This window comes from Eschrichtius robustus, chromosome 2 (genome assembly GCF_028021215.1).
Source record: "Eschrichtius robustus isolate mEscRob2 chromosome 2, mEscRob2.pri, whole genome shotgun sequence".
Classification (NCBI taxonomy): Eukaryota; Metazoa; Chordata; class Mammalia; order Artiodactyla; family Eschrichtiidae; genus Eschrichtius; species Eschrichtius robustus.
In genome coordinates, this window is record NC_090825.1 from 63,624,093 (window position 1) to 63,644,917 (window position 20,825).

A 20,825-nucleotide genomic window follows, 5' to 3' on the forward strand; every position below is an offset into this window, starting at 1 on the left:
TTATCAATATCTGATATCTATAAATTCTGGATACTAATAGTTTTCTGGTTATGTTCCTTGCAGAGAGCACCACTGTCTTCTTGTGGTTTGTAAGTCTTAGTCAGTATTGATTCCTATTCTTCTGTGTGATCTGTTTTTTTCCCTCTATGGAAGATGTTTGGACATTTCTTTTTATTCCTGATGTTCTGTAACCTAATTTTACTGCTAAGCATAAAGGGCTCAATTTATCATTTTAAGTAATTTTTCATGAAAATAAGTACATAATGCTACAAAAAATCTAATCACAACAGACATACCTAACGCAGAAAATAACACTCCCAACTTTGACACTGTCAACAGTTTGCAGCATGCTTTTTCCCACACATGAACATTTATTAAACATTTTGAGTATTATACACAATTTGCTTCTTTTATTTAGTAATTTTTGGCATTTTCCTGTCAGTACTTCATTCTTTTTAACTGCTGCAGATGTTACATTTTATAGACATATTGGTTATTTCTTATTAATCAATATTTGGGCTGTTTCTAAGTTTGAAAAAAAAAGTTGCAACAAATACTCTTGGGTCCATTTCTTTGTTCAGGATTAATTTCTAGAAGTGGAAGTTCTGGGTCCAAACCCAGAATATTTTGAATTTTAATTGATATTGCTAACTTACACTCTAAAAATGTTGTACCAATTTATAAGGCAGAAAATGCTAATTTTTTTGGATACTTAATCTAAATCTTTGCTAACGTGATGGGTAAAACATGTTTTAATTTTCATTTTTTAATTCTGTGAAGTTTAGTTTCTAACTTACTAATTTTGGTTTCTAGCAATATTCATTCTCAATTTATTACCTCTTTGAATTTTTAATTTTAGCCATTATGCTTGATATTATTCTTTTTTGTAAAGAGCAGCCAGTTCTTGTTCTATCGTTGTAACATCCCATGCAATCTCACTGAAGATCAGAAACAAAGTTTTTTAAGGTCTCAAACCTTCTCCTTTAACCACCAAAAAGGTAGTCTCGTACCTGCCTCTTTACTGTCCCTGTGGAATATCCTGGATTTTTCAACTTATTGACTCTTGGTCTGAGTGAAGAGAATTTTTTTCAGAAGTGTGATATAAAGTAATTCACAGTCCCTCTTTTGATCTAATTTAAATAACTGAATGCTAGCTCTTCTGTTTGTAATCCATTTCTGACCTTTGGACCCATCTGCCTAGCTCCTAGCTCTATAGGCTCTGGTTTCAACTCATGCTACCAGGGCACTCTCCCACTTTGGGCTGTCTTGGTAGATATTCTACCCTAGGCAGGTGCTGGTCACCTATTCTTGACTCTTGATGGGCATTCAGGAAGTTACAGCAAGAAGTGTTTCACAAATGGTTATCTGATACAGTCTAGTTAAGATTAATGGGGAATAAAAGTACTTTGCTTAGAAATAATTATCCATAGATCTAAAGTCAACAAAAGTCTCTACAACAAAAAATACATAATTTTGGCGGGGGGAGGAGGAGGCTTGAAATAGAAAACACTTTCACATTAATTGTTCTTTTCATATACTTCAAATTTGTACTTAATGCCTTTCTCCTCCTGGACATCAGAAGGAACACCTGGATATCTGTAAAAGAAAAAGATGTATAATTAAATATTATGCAAATACATTACACATGCAAATAGTAAGAAAAATTTCAAACTACAGAAAGTTAGAAAATAAAAAGTATAATTCTTCTTCCTTTCCTTCTAACTCCTAATTTTTCTCCCCCAAACTAACCACCGTTAGCAGTTTCTCTTTTATGTTCCCACTCTGTCACCCAGCTAATATGAAATTTCTTAAGAACTTTTTGCAAGTCTTACATTTGGTATCAATCTCTTGTGTGAGCAAAGAAAAAATAAAACACAACCTTTAGCTGTTAGAGTGGAACTGAAGTTGTGTGTGGTGCATGGGGATTCTTGATTTCTGTTTAATCAGTGGACACCACACTGCTCTAATTCCCCACTGTGTGGCTTATTTCATATACTTTACTAGAATCACTGTTTATCTGATCTTTTCTACTCCCTAACACTCACTTAGGTGTGTGTTTCCTTCAGCTTCTAAGTCAAAACCCAGGCCCTCCTTTGGGTATATACTAAGAAGTGGGATTGCTGGATCATATGGTAGTTCTATTGTTAGTATTTTGAGGAAACATCATACTGTTTTTCATAGTGGCTGCATCATTTTACATTCCTACCAACAATGTACAAGAGTGCCAATTTGTCCACATCCTCGCCAACACTTATCTCTTGTAGGGATATTTGCACTTCCATGTTTACTGCAGCGTTATCCACAATAGCCAAGATATGGAAACTACAGTGACAGATGAATATATAAAGAAAATATGTATACATACAATGGAATATTATTCAGCCTTCAAAAAACAAGGAAGTCCTGCCATATGCAGCAACATGGATGAACTTGGAGGACATTATGCTAAGTGGAATAAGTCAGTCACAGAAGGACAAATACTGCATGATTCTACTTATATGAGAAATCTACAATGGTCAAATTCATAGAAACAGAGAGTAGAAGGGTAGTTCACAGGGGGTGAGGGAAGGAGGAAACAGGGAGTAGCTGTTCAAAGGGTATATAAAGTTTCAGCAAGATGAGCAAGTTCTGGAGATCTTCTGTGTAACGCTGGGACTATAGTTTACAATAGTGTATTGTACACTTAAGCATTTGTTGAGAGTAGATCTCATGCTGTGTTCTTATGACAACAAAAAAATTATTTTTCACTGAACACCACTGCCCCCCCCACAAAAAAACCCCCAAACCCGGGTCTTCCACTGAAGGCTGTTCTGACCACTCTTGTCCACAACCCTAATCTTGGTGCACTTCTGTAGGTTTGTGCTGGCTGTATCCACTGTGCTCGAGGTGAGGGGTCAGGAAGGCTTGCTTTAGTCAGGCTTGTGTTTGAATCTGGTTCTGCTGTGTGACACTTAGCTATCAATAAAAAGTCTTCATCCTTATAGAGAATTTAGCACTGTGCCTGATATATTAAGTGCTCTACAAATGTTACCCATTAATGATATTAGTTTGTTTTGTCCTCCTAACTATTTTCTAACCTCACTGTAGGTAGAGATAACATAGAAAACAAATTTTCATCTCTTATGATACCCAACAGAATGCTGAGTAATAATAGGAATTAACCTTTTGTTGACCAATTAGAGATTATGCCATTTTGAAAAAAAATATAATAGAAACATGAAATAACAATAGCATAATAATATGTAAGAAAAAAAAAAGAGAATATATTTCAGAGGAAGAAGGTATGTTTCTATTTACTAACCATTTCCTAAGCTGTTTCTGTTCTACTGTTTTAGTAGCAATATAGTTTTTTCTTTGTTTAAAGAAATGATTTTACTAGGCCAACTTTAAACCACAATTTTACTTTCTTAGATGAGTCACCAAAAGCAACATTTACCTTTGTGTGTGTGTGTAAAATTCTCAAGAGTATCAAGATTGTCAGTTAACAAGATAAAAGCAAAGTATCAAATCGAAGCTATTTCTAAAACCATGAATAATAATGATTTAGAAATAACTATGCTATGGGCTAGATATGGTCACTAGTCATGGTAATAATGTTTATTTTCTCTGTGAAACGAAAATTTAATTCTGCTTAAGATTAATTTTACTTTCCACAATATTCACATATTCAGTCTGTTTTAATAATGATAACTACCTCATAATCATAATTCCAAACTTTTCTGAAGAACAAACTGTCTAAGAGCAACCTTTGAACTCCAAGTTTAAGTCTAACAGGATTTGGAAATACCACCTATTTATTAAGAACCACCCAGATAGATGGTCTTTTCTAGAATCTTCAAGCATTAAAGAAGCAAATGAATACAAATAATCATAAGATCTGAACTGACAAAGGATCATGAGAATAATGCAGAGATGAGCTGATGGAAGGTCTAAAACAGAGGTAAACAGAGTTCCTGGAACAGGTATCTATAAGGACCAAATCGTAACTAAAAATGATGACTCTGTAGGAAGCACAGGCTCAGGAGGAGAGGCATCCACAAATAATATGGACAAATATGCCAGGATCCTGTTGGACAGTCAAGAAATAATGGGAACGGAAGAGGAAACGTCAGCCCATCTAAATCCTACTTCAAGTGTCTACTGGTGAGGGGCATCTGTCCTAGCTCTGGAGCCAATTACTGCCTCAAAGGCCTCTTCTGGTCTTTAATCCTATTTGACTACATGGTCACATAAAAGGTTGTTAACTAGAAGGAGAAGTCTGTTTGGGGCTCATTAGGTGGGAAAACTGCTGCTATAAAATATTTTGCTCTGATGGTTTGGTTGGAGCCTAGTGTGAAATAGTCTGAGATAGAAAGACTTCTTCCAGGCAAGATGAATAAGGGCAGAGCCTTAATGGACAGGCTGGCATGGTGCTGTCAAAAAAAATGATTGCATTGACAATGACCCACTGGGAAAAAAGGGAGACAAAGTAAAACCATCTTACTTCGTTAATATTCTGCTTTTAGACTTCTACCACTTGTGGCTTCATCTACATTTTAATTTATTCTCTTCTTGCTTCCCAGTAGTCCTCTTTCATTTTTATTTCATTATACTGGTGCTTTTATTACCAGGAAGTTTGGTGTTAATAAAAGATACTGTGTTTGAACTGAAACCTATGTAACCACAAGAGGCCTAGGATAGGGATAATGGAAGTCTAAACAAAGTGGGTAGCTGTGGGGAAAGAATGAAGGGGAGTAAAGAATGATCAGAACTCATTTCTGGACAGTAGGGAGCAATTCTAAGTTGCCCAATGTAGAGAGATTTGGAAAGAAAGCTCCAGAATTGAGCAATGTTACAGATGTCCAGGGACAAAGTGTATTCTCTTTGCTTCAGAGGTTTCCTTTTTCTCTATTTCATGAAAGATTTATACTACTTCATATCTCCCTTATCCCTTAGGGGATTCCCTCCATCCCATGTTAAAGAGGCTGTTACTACGTTGCTACAGGCTTGAAAGTACAGATGACCATGATGTACTGCAGTGGAAGAAAGGACTTTTTGTTTTCTTCCATAGCCTTGTTTAGAATGTCCATTTTGGAACAATTTCTTTGAATTTTGGCTTTGGATAGCAATTTCCTATCTCAGTCTATTCACCATTAAAAATTTCTCAGACATTTAAAGAAGAATTAATACCAGTCCTTCACAAACTCTTCTAAAATGCAGAAGAGGAGAGAACACTTCCCAACTCATTCTGTGAGGCTAGCACTATCCTGATAGCAAAACTAGATGAAGACGTTACCAAAAAAACCTATGGACCAATATACCAATATCCTTATGAATATAAATGTAAAAATCCTCAACAAAATATTAGCAAATGGAATTCAGCAACATATAAAAAGGATTATACATTACTACCAAGTGGGATTTATCTCAAAAATGCCAGATAGGTTTAACAGAAAAATCAACTGATGTAATATACCATATTGATAGCATATTAAGTATTTATTATATATTTTGTCTTATTAATGACAAAAACCACATGATTATCTCAAGAGACTCAAAAAAAAGTATTTGACAAAACCCAATACCCCTTCATGATAAAAACACTCAATGAATTAGAAATAGAAGAGATCTTCCTCAGTGTGATAAAGGGCATGTATGAAAGACCCACAGCTAACATCGTATTTAATGGATGCTTTCTCTCTAAGATCAGGAACAAGACAAGGATGTCTGCTCTTGCCATTTCTATTGAACATCATACTGGAGGTTCTAGCCAGGACAATTAGGCAAGAAAAAGAAATAAAAAACATCCAGATTAGAAAGGAAGAAGTAAAACTATCTCCATTTGCAAATGATATATTCAGTATCTAGAAAATCTGAAGGAATCCATTTACAATCAGAATAAATGAGTTCAGTGAGGTTGCAGGATACAAGCTCAATAAACAAAAATCAATTGTATTTCTATATATTAGCAATGAACAATCTGAAAATAAAATTAAGAAACAATTTGATTTACAATAGTATCAAAAAGAACAAAATATTTAAGAATAAATTTAACAATGAAGTGCAAGGTTTGTACACTGAAAGCTACAAAACATTGCTGAAAGAAATTAAGGAAGATCCAAATAAGTTGAAAAGACATCAAATGTTCATGATTTGGCAATTAATACTGATGTGATGGCAATACTCTCCAAAGTAATCTACAGATACAGTGCAATCTCTATCAGAATCCTAGCTTGCTTTTTGGCAGAAATTGACAAGCTGATCATAAAATTCATGTGGAAATGCAAGGAACATAGAGTAGTCAAAACAACAAAGAACAACAAAGTTGGAAGACTAGTACTTCCTGATCGCAAAAGTTATTACACGGCTGCAGTAATCAAGACAGTGTGGTTCTGGCATAAAGATACACATGTAGATCAGTGGAATAGAACCGAGTGTCCAGAAATAAACCCTCACATTTATAGTCAACAGATTTTCCACAGACGTGCTAAGACAATTCAGTCGGGGAAAAGAATAGTCTTTTCAACAAATAGTGCTAGGACAACTGGTGTGCTGCTTACCAAAGAATGAACTTGGACCTCTTCCTTATAGCATATATAAATTAACTCAAACAGATCATAGACCTAAATTAAGAGTTAAAACTATAAAACTCTTAGAAGAAAACACAGGAAAAAATCTCTGTGAGCTTGGATTAGGTAATGGTTTCTTAGGTATGAAACCAAAAGGACAATCGACAAAAGAAAAAAATAGAAAAATTGGACTACATAAAAATTAAAAACCTTTGTGCGGCAAATGATTAGGAAAAGTGAAAGTCAATTAGGAAAGTGAAAAGACAATTCAGATAATAGGAGAAAATATTTTCAACTCATATATCTGATAAAGGACTTGTATCCAGAATATTCAAAGAACTCTTAAAACTCAGTAATAGAAAGATAAATAACCAAATTTTAAAAATGGGCAAAGGATGTGAATTGATATTTTTCCAAACAAGATACAGTATATAAATCTCCAATAAGCACCTGAAAAGATATTCAACATCATTAGTCATTAGGGAAATGCAAATCAAAGCCACAATGAGATACCACCTCATCCCTACTAGGATAGCTATAACCAAAAATGCAGACAATAACAAGTGTTGGCAAGGATATAGAGAAACTGGAACCTTCGTATGTTGCTGGTGGGACTGTAAAATGGTACAGTCACGTTATCAAAAGTTCAGCAGTTCCTCAAAATGTTAAACTATATGACCCAGTGATTCTTCTCCCAGATTATACCCAAGAGGAATGAAAATATACATCCCCACAAAAACTTGTACATGAATGTTCAAAACAGCATTACATTAACCAAAAAGTGGAAATAAATCAAATGTCTACTAATTGGTGAATGGATAAATAAAATGTAGTAAATCTATACAATGGAATTCTTTTTGGCATGAAGTACTGATACATATTACAACATGGATGACCTTGAAAACAGTATGCTAAATGAAAGAAGCCAATTCCGTGAAAGAAGCCAATTCCAGGAAGGACTTATATTATATGATTCTGTTAACATGAAATATCCAGAATAGGCATATCTATAGAGATAGAAAATAGATTTAGTGGTTCCTAGAGCCAGCAGGGGAAGGGAATGGAGAGCGACTGCTAATGTGTACAGGGGTTCTTTTTGGATGGTGAAAATGTTCTGAACTTAAGATTGTGGTGATGGCTGCACAACTCTGAATATACTAAAACCATTGAATTATATACTTCGAATGGGTGAATGTTGAGATGTGTGAATCATTTCTCAGGAGATGTTAATATTTTCTAAGATTCAAAGAGCCAGAATTGTATTTGTTTTAAGTTATCAAGGATCTTGAAGGGTCGTAACTTTGGAAAGAGGTCTAATCGAGAGTGACAGGGTTTACAAAGGTATTTAATATGAAGCTGATTCACACAGTAATCTATTCTTTTTGTTAGTAGCGAAAAGAAAGGTAAGAAATGAGGGATAGCAGAGATCAATATCCACATAATGTGAGAATCAGCAATCTAAGCAGTACAAGAGAAAATAAGGTGGGACAAAGAAACACAGCTGATTAAAAAAATATATATATATATATGAAATCAATGTGATTTTTCTAAGTAGTCACCTTTGGAGACTATAAGCAAAAGCCTATACTTTAGCTGTTTAGAAACTTTTTAGAGTTCTTAGAATTTCCAGTTTTCTTTAGACCTAGTTAAGAGCCCAAGAAAATCAGTCACAAACTTCATTTGATTTGAGACCATTACCTATATTACTCTGTAAAGTAATATACTTTATTCTAAAGCTTGGCCATCCATTTATTCAGACTTGGCTCTGAATGCTGCTTTTACAAGGTATTTCCAAAATCAAACTTGCACTCAAGGAATGACTGTTTTCAACTGAGAGTGTTTGAAAGAATGTGTTAAGAGCTAGTCTAAAAGTGTTGATATAATTAATCTTCTACTCTGCACAGCCAACAGCTGAAAAGCACTTTTAAACTAAAACGTTTTCAAAAGCAGACAGTTTCATGCTAAAATCAAAGTAAACTACAGAGTAAATCAAGTGTAACATCTTCTTCCACCTCCACCACTAAGTTAGTTCCTTCATCTTTCACCTGAACTACTGTAACTGGTCTCCCTGCTTCACTCATGTCCCCTCCAGCCCATTGCCCATAAACAGAAGAGTATCACTCTCTATTCAGAACCCTCTAAACCTGTCCTGGGTCTGATCCCTCTTGGTCTTCCCCTCGCTCACAACGCCCACCATGGCTTTCAGGTTCAGGGAACACGCCAGGCTTCTTTCTGCCCTCAGGTCTCTGCGCTAGCTACTTCTGGTTTCCGGAATGCTCTCCTCAGCCCTTTGTGTGGCTGGCTTCTTAGATCTGGTGTAGACATCACTCTTCAGAGAGGACTTCTCAGACTACACAGTATCTACCACATCACAGTATTTCAATTTACCACACAGCAACTCTTTGGATGTTTATCTATTATTTGCCACCGTCCTCCTCTACTATAAACGATGTAATCTCCTGGAGAATAGTGACATCATCTGTCTTGGTAAACACTGTATCCCCAATGCCTAAGACAAAGTCTGATGCTAAATAAGCACTGATCTTACAGAATGAACTAATGCCTATTCTCTAGATTTCAGTGAAGTCATTAAAACCTGAACATTCCCAAGTCTGTTAAAGCAGATATCCAAAAATTCCTATAGTTTTTGTCTATAAAACACACTGCTACTTCAAATTCAATCTGAAGAGACATTCTCTTTTCTATAATTCTTAAGCAGGAAAGCCAAAGGTGCTTCAGACTAATTAATAACATTTTACTTACTCTGGGATAAGTTTATATTTTTCCAAATCAATTTCTGGAAAAAATGTGTCACTTTCAAATTCCTGCATGATCCTTGTCACAAATAGTCTAAGATGGCCTGGCTTGTTCATGGCTTCCTTTGAAACAAAACAAAAGGCATCAATTTCCTTATTTATCTGTGTCAAAAGTTAAAGAAACTCTAATATTTTTGCTTTAATTACATATACTGAAGTTTGTGCTAGATATTAGAGACATGCTACATATCTTGTTACCTCCAAAGCATGCTATTTAATTATCCTATTCTTCAGTTTGGGACCCTGTGAAGTATGACTTAGTTGGGAATGGCCCTAATCATTTATCAATAATTACAAGGGTGAGTTCAAACATACTCTGGGATCTAGTTTGCTTATATGAACTCTTTTTTTCATTTTAAGCATTCAATTTTGTCTTTTATCTTTGGTTGTTGTTTAAGAATTAAAAACCCCAAATTATCTAGTTACCCTCCATAGAAAAAATTTACATATGTATATATGGATAGGATAGTAAATTCATGAGACCTTGACTAATGAAAATCCCAAGGGCATACTTAGTACATATACATAAAATTTAATGCCTCAATTTCTCAGCAGATAGTTACAATGCTAGTAGGTAATTTATTCTGTCTCTTGTTGCTAATGATTGCATTTGGCATTATATTGTTAATGACTTTTCTATTACTGCCTATAGTACTATTGATAGTTTATACAGAAAAAAAACTGCCCTGGAACAAATATCTTAAAATTCTAATACAAAGTCAGGAGTCCCAACTGCAACTCAAGAAAGCAATAACTCTTGATTTTGAAATAGCTTTTGAAACAAAACAAAAACACATACACATATAAATTCAACTGTGTGTAATCCTTAAAATTCCATACAAAGGGCATAGAACAAATTTTACTTTTTATTTTCAATACTATGGCTTACATTAAATCATTTATTCTCTTGCCCCAATCAAATCAGTATCCTACCAATTCTTACTGTACCAAAAATTAGAAAAATTGAAGGGACTAATCACAGATTAGTAAAGATCTGTATCAAAGAAGATCTGTATCAAAGTTAATGATATATGGCCCAACTTTTCTTTCTTTTTCTTTTTTTAACATCTTTATTGGAGTATAATTGCTTTACAATGGTGTGTTAGTTTCTGCTGTATAACAAAGTGAATTAGCTATACATATATATACCCCCGTATCTCCTCCCTCTTGCATCGTCCTCTCACCCTCCCTTTCCCACCGCTCTAGGTGGACACAAAGCACCCAGCTGATCTCCCTGTGCTATGTGGCTGCTTCCCACTAGCTATCTATTTTACATTTGGTAGTGTATATATGTCCATGCCACTCTCTCACTTCATCCCAGTTTACCCTTTCCCTTCCCCGTGTACTCAAGTCCATTCCCTATGTCTGCGTCTTTATTCCTGTCCTGCCCCACGGTTCTTAAGAACCTTTTTTTTTTTTTTTCAATTCCATATATATGTGTTAGCATATGGTATTTGTTTTTCTCTTTCTGACTTACATCACTCTGTATGACAGTCACTGGGTCCATCCACCTCACTACAAATAACTCAATTTCGTTTCTTTTTATGGTTGAGTAATATTCCATTGTATACATGTGCCACATCTTCTTTATCCATTCATCTGTTGATGGACACCTAGGTTGCTTCCATGTCCTGGCTATTGTAAATAGAGCTGCAGTGAACATTGTGGTACATGACTCCTTTTGAATTATGGTTTTCTCAGGGTCTATGCCCAGTAGTGGGATTGCTGGGTCATATCGTAGTTCTATTTTTAGTTTTTTTAAGGAACCTCCATACTGTTCTCCATAGTGGCTGTATCAATTTACATTCCCACCAATACTGCAAGAGGGTTCCGTTTTCGCCATACCTTCTCTAGCATTTATTGTTTGTAGATTTTTTGATGATGGCCATTCTGACTGGTGTGAGGTGATACCTCACTGTAGTTTTGATTTGCATTTCTCTAATGATTAGTGATGTTGAGCATCCTTTCATGTGTTTGTTCACAATCTGTATATCTTTGGAGAAATGTCTATTTAGGTCTTCTGCCCATTTTTGGACTGGGTTGTTTGCTTTTTTGATATTGAGCTGCATGGGCTGCTTGTATATTTTGGAGATTAATCCTTTGTTAGTTGCTTCATTTGCAAATATTTTCTCCCATTCTGGGGGTTGTCTTTTCATCTTGTTTATGGTTTCCTTTGCTGTGCAAAGCTTTTAAGTTTCATTAGGTCCCATTTGTTTATTTTTGTTTTTATTTCCATTTCTCTAGGAGGTGGGTCAAAAAGGGTCTTGCTGTGACTTATGTCATAGAGTGTTCTGCCTATGTTTTCCTCTAAGAATTTTATAGTGTCTGGCCTTACATTTAGGTCTTTAATCCAGTTTCAGTTTATTTTTGTGTATGGTGTTAGGGAGTGCTCTAATTTCATTCTTTTATATGTAGCTGTCCAGTTTTCCCAGCACCACTTACTGAAGACACTGTCTTTTCTCCACTGTATATTCTTGCCTCCTTTATCAAAGATAAGGTGGCCATATGTGTGTGGGTTTATTGCTGGGCTTTCTATCCTGTTCCATTGATCTATATTTCTGTTTTTGTGCCAGTACCATACTGTCTTGATTACTGTAGCTCTGTAGTATAGTCTGAAGTCAGGGAGCCTGATTCCTCCAGCTCTGTTTTTCTTTCTCAAGATTGCTTTGGTTATTCGGGGTCTTTTGTGTTTCCATACAAATTGTGAAATTTTTTGTTCTAGTTCTGTGAAAAATGCCATTGGTAGTTTGATAGGGATTGCACTGAATCTGTAGATTGCTTTGTGTAGTACAGTCATTTTCACAGTGTTGATTCTTCCAATCCAAGAGCATGGTATATCTCTCCATCTCTTTGTATCGTCTTTAATTTCTTTCATCAGCACCTTATAGTTTTCTGCATACAGGTTTTTTGTCTCCTTAGGTAGGTTTATTACTAGGTATTTTATTCTTTTTGTTGCAATGGTAAATGGCAGTGTTTCCTTAATTTTTCTTTCAGATTTTTCATCATTGGTGTATAGGAATGCAAGAGATTTCTGTGCATTAATTTTGTATCCTGCTACTTTACCAGATTCATTGATTAGCTCTAGTAGTTTTCTGGCAGCATCTTTAGGATTCTCTATGTATAGTATCTTATCATCTGCAAACAGTGACAGTTTTATTTCTTTTCCGATTTGGATTCATTTCTTTTTCTTCTCTGATTGCTGTGGCCAAAACTTCCAAAACTATGTTGAATAATAGTGGTGAGAGTGGGCAACCTTGTCTTGTTCCTGGTCTTCGAGGAAACGGTTTCAGTTTTTCACCATTGAGAACGATGTTGGCTGTGGGTCTGTCATATATGGCCTTTATTATGTTGAGGTAAGTTCCCTCGATGCCTATTTTCTGGAGGGTTATTTTATCATAAATGGGTGTTCAATTTTGTCAAAAGCTTTTTCTGCATCTGTTGAGATGATCATATGGTTTTTCTCCTTCAGTTAGTTAATATGGCTTATCACATTGATTGATTTGTGTATATTGAAGAATCCTTGCATTCCTCAGATAAACTCCACTTGACCATGGTGTATGATCCTTTTAATGTGCCATTGGATTCTGTTTGCTAGTATTTGTTGAGGATTTTTGCATCTATGTTTATCAGTGATATCAGCCTGTAGTTTTCTTTTTTTGTGACATCTTTGTCTTGTTTTGGTATCAGAGTGATGGTGGCCTCATAGAATGAGTTTGGGAGTGTTCCTCCCTCTGCTATATTTTGGAAGAGTTTGAGAAGGATAGGTGTTAACTCTTCTCTAAACGTTTGATAGAATTCACCTGTGAAGCCATCGGGTCCTGGGCTTTTGTTTGTTGGAAGATTTTTAATCACAGTCTCAATTTCAGTGCTTGTGATTGGTCTGTTTATATTTTCTATTTCTTCCTGGTTCAGTCTTGGAAGGTTGTACTTTTCTAAGAATTTGTCCATTTCTTCCAGGTTGGCCATTTTATTGGCATATAGTTGCTTGTAGTAATCTCTCATGATCCTTTGTATTTCTGCAGTATCCGTTGTTACTTCTACTTTTTCATTTCTAATTCTGTTGATTTGAGTCTTCTCCCTTTTTTTCTTGATAAGTCTGGCTAATGGTTTATCAATTTTGTTTATCTTCTCAAAGAACCAGTTTTTAGTTTTATTGATCTTTGCTATCGTTTCCTTCATTTCTTTTTCATTTATTTCTTTTTTTTTTTAAAGAATGTAGTCTTTTTTTTTTTTTTTAAAGTATGTGTTTATTTATTTATTTATGGCTGTGTTGGCTCTTCGTTTCTGTGCAAGGGCTTTCTCTAGTTGTGGCGAGCGGGGGCCACTCTTCATCGCGGTGCACGGGCCTCTCACTATCACGGCCTCTCTTGTTGTGGAGCACAGGTTCCAGACGCGCAGGCTCAGTAATTGTGGCTCACGGGCCCAGCTGCTCCGCGGCACGTGGGATCTTCCCAGACCAGGGCTCGAACCCGTGTCCCCTGCATTGGCAGGCAGATTCTCAACCACTGCGCCACGAGGGAAGCCCTTCATTTATTTCTGATTTGCTCTTTATGATTTCTATCCTTCTGCTAACTTTCGGGTTTTTTTTTTGTTTTTCTGTCTCTAATTGCTTTATGTGTAAGGTTAGGTTGTTTATTTGAGATGTTTCTTGTTTCTTGAGGTAGAAATGTATTGCAGTTAACTACCCTCTTAGAACTGCTTTTGCTGCATCCCATAGGTTTTGGGTCATCGTGTTTTCATTGTCATTTGTTTCTAGGTATGTTTTGATTTCCTCTTTGATTTCTTCCGTGATCTTTTGGTTATTTAGTAGTGTATTGTTTAGCCTCCAAGTATTTGTATTTTTTACAGATTTTTTCCTGTAATTGATATCTAGTCTCATACTGTTGTCATCGGAAAAGATACTTGATACAGTTGCAATTTTCTTAAATTTACCAAAGCTTGATTTGTGACCCAAGATATGATCTTATCTGGAGAATGTTCCATGAGCACTTGAGAAGAAAGTATATTCTGTTGTTTTTGCATGAAATGTCCTATAAATATCAATTAAGTCCATCTTGTTTAATGTATCACTTAAAGCTTGTGTTTCCTTATTTAGTTTCATTTTGGATGATCTGTCCATTGGTGAAAGTGGGGTGTTAAAGTCCCCTACTGTTACTGTGTTACTGTCAATTTCCCCTTTTATGGCTGTTAGCATTTGCCTTATATATTGAGGTGCTCGTATGTTGGGTGCATAAATATTTAAAATTGTTATAACTTCTTCATTGATTGATCCCTTGATCATTATGTAGTGTCCTTCTTTGTCTCATTAATAGTCTTTATTTTAAAGTCTATTTTATCTGATATGAGAATTGCTACTCCAGCTTTCTTTTGATTTCCATTTGCATGTAATATCTTTTACCATCCCCTCACTATCATTCTGTATGTGTCCCTAGGTCTGAAGTGGGTCTCTTGTAGACAGCATATATACAGGTCTTGTTTTTGCTTCTATTCAGCCAGTCTGTCTTTTGGTTGGAGCATTTAATCCATTTACATTTAAGGTAGTTGTTGATATGTATGTTCCTATTATCATTTACTTAACTGTTTTGGGTTTGTTTTTGTAGGTCTTTTCCTTCTCTTGTGTTTCCTGCCTAGAGAAGTTCCTTTAGCATTTGTTGTAAAGCTGGTTTGGTGGTGCTGAATTCTCTTAACTTTTGTCTGTAAAGGTTTTAATTTCTCCTTTTTGAAAGGTTTTGAATCTGAATGAGATCCTTGCTGGGTAGAGTAATCTTGGTTGTAGGTTTTTCCCTTTCATCACTTTAAATATGTCCTGCCACTCCCTTCTGGCTTGCAGTTCCTGCTGAAAGATCAGCTGTTAACCTTATGGGGATTCCCTTGTATGTTATTTGTTGCTTTTCCCTTGCTGCTTTTAATATTTTTTCTTTGTATTTAATTTTTGATAGTTTGATTAATATGTGTCTTGGCATGTTTCTCCTTGGATTTATCTTGTATGGGACTCTCTGCACTTCCTGGACTTGATTGACTATTTCCTTTCCCATGTTAGGGAAGTTTTCAGCTATAATCTCTTCAGATATTTTCTCAGACGCTTTCTTTTTCTTATTCTTCTGGGACCCCTATAATTTGAATGTTGGTGCATTTAATGTTGTCCCAGAGGTCTGTGAGACTGTCAATTCTTTTCATTCTTTTTTCTTTATTCTGCTCTGAGATAGTTATTTCCACTACTTTATCTTCTAGGTCATTTATCTGTTCTTCTGCTCAGTTATTCTGCTATTGATTCCTTCTAGAGAATTTTTAATTTCAATTATCGTGTTGTTCATCATTATTTGTTTGCTCTTTAATTCTTCTAGGTCCTTGTTAAACGTTTCTTGTATTTTTTCCATTCTATTTCCAGGATTTTGGATCATCTTTACTGTCATTACTCTGAATTCTTTTTCAGGTAGACTACCTATTTCCTCTTCATTTGTTTGGTCTGGTGGGTTTTTACCTTGCTCCTTCATCTGCTGTGTGTTTCTCTGTCTTCTCATTTTGCTTAACTTACTGTGTTTGGGGTCTCCTTTTCGCAGGCTGCAGGCTTATAGTTCCCAGTGTTTTTGGTGTCTGCCCCCAGTGGGTAAGGTTGGTTCAGTGGGTTGTAGAGGCTTCCTGGTGGAGGGAACTGGTGCCTGTGTTCTGGTGGATGAGGCTGGATCTTGTCTTTCGAGTGGGCAGGACCACGTCCAGTGGTGTGTTTTGTGGTGTCTGTGCACTTATTATGATTTTAGGCAGCCTCTCTGCTAATGGGTGGTGTTGTGTTCCTGTCTTGCTAGTTGTTTGGCATTGGGTGTCCTGCACTGTAGCTTGTTGGTTGTTGAGTGGAGCTGAGTCTTAGTGTTGAGATGGAGATCTCTGGGAGAGCTATCGCCATTTGATATTACATGGGGCTGGGAGGTCTCTGGTAGACCAATGTCGATCTTGGCTCTCCCACCTCAAGAGACTCAGGCCTGACTCCCGGCTGGAGCACGAAGACCCTGTCAGCCACACGGCTACTAGTGTTGGAGTACTCCTGCAGAGGCGGAGGGTGGCTGGGGCTCATCACGGGGACAAGGACACTGGCAGCAGAAGTTCTGGGAAGTACTCCTTGGTGTGAGCCCTCCCAGAGTCCGCCATTAGCCCCACCAAAGGGCCTGTAGGCTCCAGTGCTGGGTTGCCTCAGGCCAAATAATCCTGGCCCACCTTTTCTGTACAGGGTCAGATGGTAAACATTTTAGGCTTTGTGGGCCATATGGTTTCTTACCTTTGTAGGCAAAAGTAGCCATAAACAACACTAAACCAATGGGCATGGTTGTGTTCCATTGAAACCTTATTTACAAAAACAGGCTGGTAGTCCCGAATGTTCTGTAAGTCAGTGTGATGTGACGCGGATAATGCAAAAACCTACAGATTCTACTTCTTTATTATTTATATAAGTACAGATATATTAAATTATATAACTGTATTTAAGTACTTATATTGTTTAAAGAATACAGTTTCAAGTGACTATGGTATTGAATCATTCAAAATGTGATTGGCACTCAGCAAAATAAACAACTTATTTTCTTAGAAATTCATTTTTGGCTGAAAAGATCAAAGGAAAATGTCCATTTTCCCCCTATTACAAATGGAGAACGTTAAAGATTGTAGAAACAGGAACCCAAGAAACAGAGTTTTAATAATGCCACCTAGGATCCTCGTATACTTCTTTCCAAAATAATTTCAGTGTTCATATATTACGACAAGCCACAAAGGGTAGGGGCTGATTTTTCCTCTCCATAAATGTAATCTTTCCTCAGTGTTATAAAAGAGTTATAATATTCTATTTATTATCCTCAAAAATTTTTAAAGCTGGAAGTCATCTGGTATCAAGAAAAAGGAATATTTTCTATTTAACACAGTGTCTTCCCTTATGATACGAAATCATGTAACACTTTCCCCCTACCCTCACTTTATATGAAAATTGTTGAGGGAAAGTCTCGTGCTTTGAACAAGTTCACATACATCTAGTCAGTGTATTTCAACGGAGAGCCACAGCCTTTCCTCAGTAAGGGACATAATATTTATCCTTGAGGAAAAGATGATAGCTTAATGTATCTAGGCACATCCAGGGAGGAGAAGACAATGCAGTGCAAGTACAATTCTCAGGAAGGATTTAGAATGTTTTTAAAATTGGAAACATCAACTATTTTGAATTGAAAATAGACTGGTACAGACCTAAAAACTTACTTTAAAATTTTCATTTACTTTGTATGATAGTATCAAAAAATGAATAGTGCAAATTGGCAATATGTCTAACTTCCAGGAGAAATAATGTGCTTCCTTTGCTCATGGCTTAATTTTTTAAAGTTGAGATGGCAGGGAAGCTGAAAGAAAGAGGGTAGACTATTTCCTTATAGTCACAGATAACGTTACTTACCTTATAAACAGAACTGCCTCCCACTATCCAGACCATGTCCACTGTATTTGTTAATTCTGGTTGTTCAATAAGTTTTAAGGCACCATCCAGACTTTTGGCAAGAAAATGAGCTCCCTGTGGAGGTTCCCTGAGATTACAAGAAAGAATTACACATAATTTCTATAAACCCCATTCATACTAGTCAAATAATCTGACTAGGAGGCAGTAATTATAAAATTAAAATCATCATAAATATGAAACCTTTCAATAAAAAGCATTTAACATCAGTATGGCCCATGGCCAATAAATTCAACCCACATTTGGGTATGTATGGTCTACAATGAATCAAAAACAGAACCACTTGTGATACTGCATGATATCTGTGGTGGAAAAAAAATCACAATAGTAGTTGTTTCCGGAGGGATGGGGTAAAGATTCACTGGGAAGGGGCCTGAGGCAGCTTTCTGGGAGTGACAGTGATGTCCTATATCTTTGATATGGGGTTACATAGGTGCATATATTTGTTAAAATATAGCAAATGTACATGTAAGACTTGTACATTTCATTGTACATAATATTTATTTCAAAAGAAAAAAACAGTAAAGTAATATTAAACTCTAGTTAATGAGATATATAATGAATTATTTAGGGGAAAATATACTAATGTCTGCAGTTTACTTGGAAAAGCATAAAAATATTAAGACTGATGGATGGTTGGATGGATGATAAAACAAGCATAGTATAAAATAATCTATGTGATAGAATCTATGTTGTGGGTATACAGGTGTTTACTGTAAAATTCTTTCTATAGGCTTTAAAGTCTTCATGATAAAATGTTGGAAAAAAGAGTGATATGTTTGAGTGACTGTAGTTTGGAATGATATTCAAACTGTTAATATGTGGTTACCTTTGGGGTGTGGGGAAAGGATTCTCATGTTTCAAACAATATAGAAATAAATGAATTATCAAAAAATGAGCATGTTATTACTTTTGTAATTAAAAATCCCAAAGGGGAAAAGTCAATTAATTTATTGTTTATATTGACTAGCTCAGTCTCTCCCAACTTCCAAAACTGTTATTTTGGTGAGAGTTTGCAATTCCCTTTATAAATGAAGAAACATGCAGAATTGGCTTTCAGAGTAATTAAGACACAACAGAAATTACAATTCAATGTCAAGTTCTTAGACTGATGCTTTTAAAATATAATATAATTGCCTTTGAACTAGTAGTTCTAACAATGATTAGTTAAGAGCTAATGGGGACTATTCATTCTCTTTGCTGCCTCCTTTCTCACCTTCTTGATATCTATTTGACTTACTTGGCTCTTTGTCATCTCTCAAGGAGTTAAGATAGCACAAAGAATGTATTTTGATTCAAAGCTGGAAAAAGACACGGAGGCTAGGGTGAAGCTAAAGGAGCCAAGGGATCCCCAAAGGTATCAGGGCAGTTGCAGTGACTAGGATGGACCAGGCCATTCAAGGGGAGAACTGAATTAGAAGAAACAGATTTGGAATTGGGGGGAGAAGACAGTCTAGTTAATAAACAAAGTTTACAATGACTTTGAAAGAGTCAAGATGGTTTTAGTAACTGAGGATGTTTAAGTCAGGACTGCTGACAGGGGTTAAGGTAGGATGTAAATCGGTGATTTAGGAACTGACATACAGGAAAACCGGAAGAGGTATTCTAGAAGTAGGCGGATTACAGCAAAATGATTTAGAAGGTGGTATACATGGTTGGTGTGGACTTCAAAGAAAGGAGACAATCTTTTTGTGAAGAATGTGGAACAATGTCTTGAGAATGATTCAAGGGATTAAGGTAAAGACTACTTCTTTGCCCTTTTGCAGTGAGTCTAAAAAGGAAAACAAAGAACAGATTAAGGATTTGTTTCAGATTTTAGTTATAACAAAGACACGGAGGAAATGCTTCAGCACAGTATTGCTACTTAGTGGTACAGAAATGTTGCACAAGAAACACTTGACCCTAGATGGGCAGAAAATTAGCAAAAAAATTGAGCCAATGGTTGAGTTCATCAGCCTCTTCACAGCACAAATCCTAGAAACTAACACAATAAATACCATATGGCAAGCACTCAATATTGTTACTTATTTCATCGATAAATTTTCTTTCTATAATTATCTCAATCCGATCCAGATTGGATTCCCTCACAAAGGACAGTTGGTATGTGGTAGCACACATGTTCTACATCAAGAAGTATGTGGCCATGCTTGATATTTTGCTTCTTACCTAGAATCGTGAATTCCCTCAGAGGGTTGGCATGAAGATTAAAAGAGATAATGCACATAGTAGGCACTCCAGTGATACTTCCATTCCTTTCCTTAAAAGCCCTGTTCAAGGGAGGCTGCTTTTTACCTGATGGATAGGTGTATTACAAAGAAAATATCTAACATTAATTGAGTGCCTACTTGCTCTGACAAGTAGTAGGGTCAGGCAGTGCTTTATACTCATCATACCATTTAATGTTGCCAGCAGTCCTATGTAGGTACTATTATCCCTTTTTAAAGATGAGGATATTGAGGTTGAGGGATTAGGTTGCCAATAGTCACACAGCTAGGAAATGGTGGACCTAGGATTTGAATTCCAGCAGCCAGACTTTGGAGCCTGAGCTTCACTTCTTATTCAGACAATAGGCTTTCAACTGGTGGCCTTGGGCTACAAAGGTGTTAGATTCTGGTTCCCTCAGGCCTCAGAGATGGTGTGGCCTAGTTTAGGCAGAGCCCTCAGACCAGTGTTTTCTGGCCTTGAGCTGCCTCATTTGATTACCCTGGGGTATTATATAAACATTATCCTTTCCATTGTGCCTGATGTAAAGAGGATGGCAGATAGAATTCTGCCCCAATTTCCCTGAGGACTGTTGGGAAAACAGTTAAAAACAAAAACCCTAGGCTAGAATCACATCTTAACCAGAATTCAGAAATATGTTCACTTTAAGACCTTTAATACTCAGTCTTTAAAAATGTGATTTCTAACTATTAAAAATTGATTCAAATATGCTTCATTCTCATAATTGAATACTATGTGGCCACTAAAAATATTTAT

General features: G+C 36.1%; 1 protein-coding gene across 2 annotated transcripts in view; it reads right to left on the reverse strand.

The window, feature by feature from the left end:
* Positions 1 to 334: 334 nt before the first annotated feature.
* The window catches only part of DHFR (dihydrofolate reductase), a 28,293-nt gene continuing 7,802 nt past the window's right edge, over positions 335 to 20,825 (reverse strand). For both annotated transcript variants that reach the window (XM_068535590.1, XM_068535589.1), the window contains exons 4-6: positions 17,790 to 17,916; positions 9,312 to 9,427; positions 335 to 1,596 (exon numbers count right to left, since the gene is read on the reverse strand). In XM_068535590.1, the coding sequence (XP_068391691.1) occupies positions 1,518 to 1,596; positions 9,312 to 9,427; positions 17,790 to 17,916 (322 nt within the window). In that variant the 3' untranslated portion in view covers positions 335 to 1,517. The remainder of the gene's footprint in view (positions 1,597 to 9,311; positions 9,428 to 17,789; positions 17,917 to 20,825) is intronic.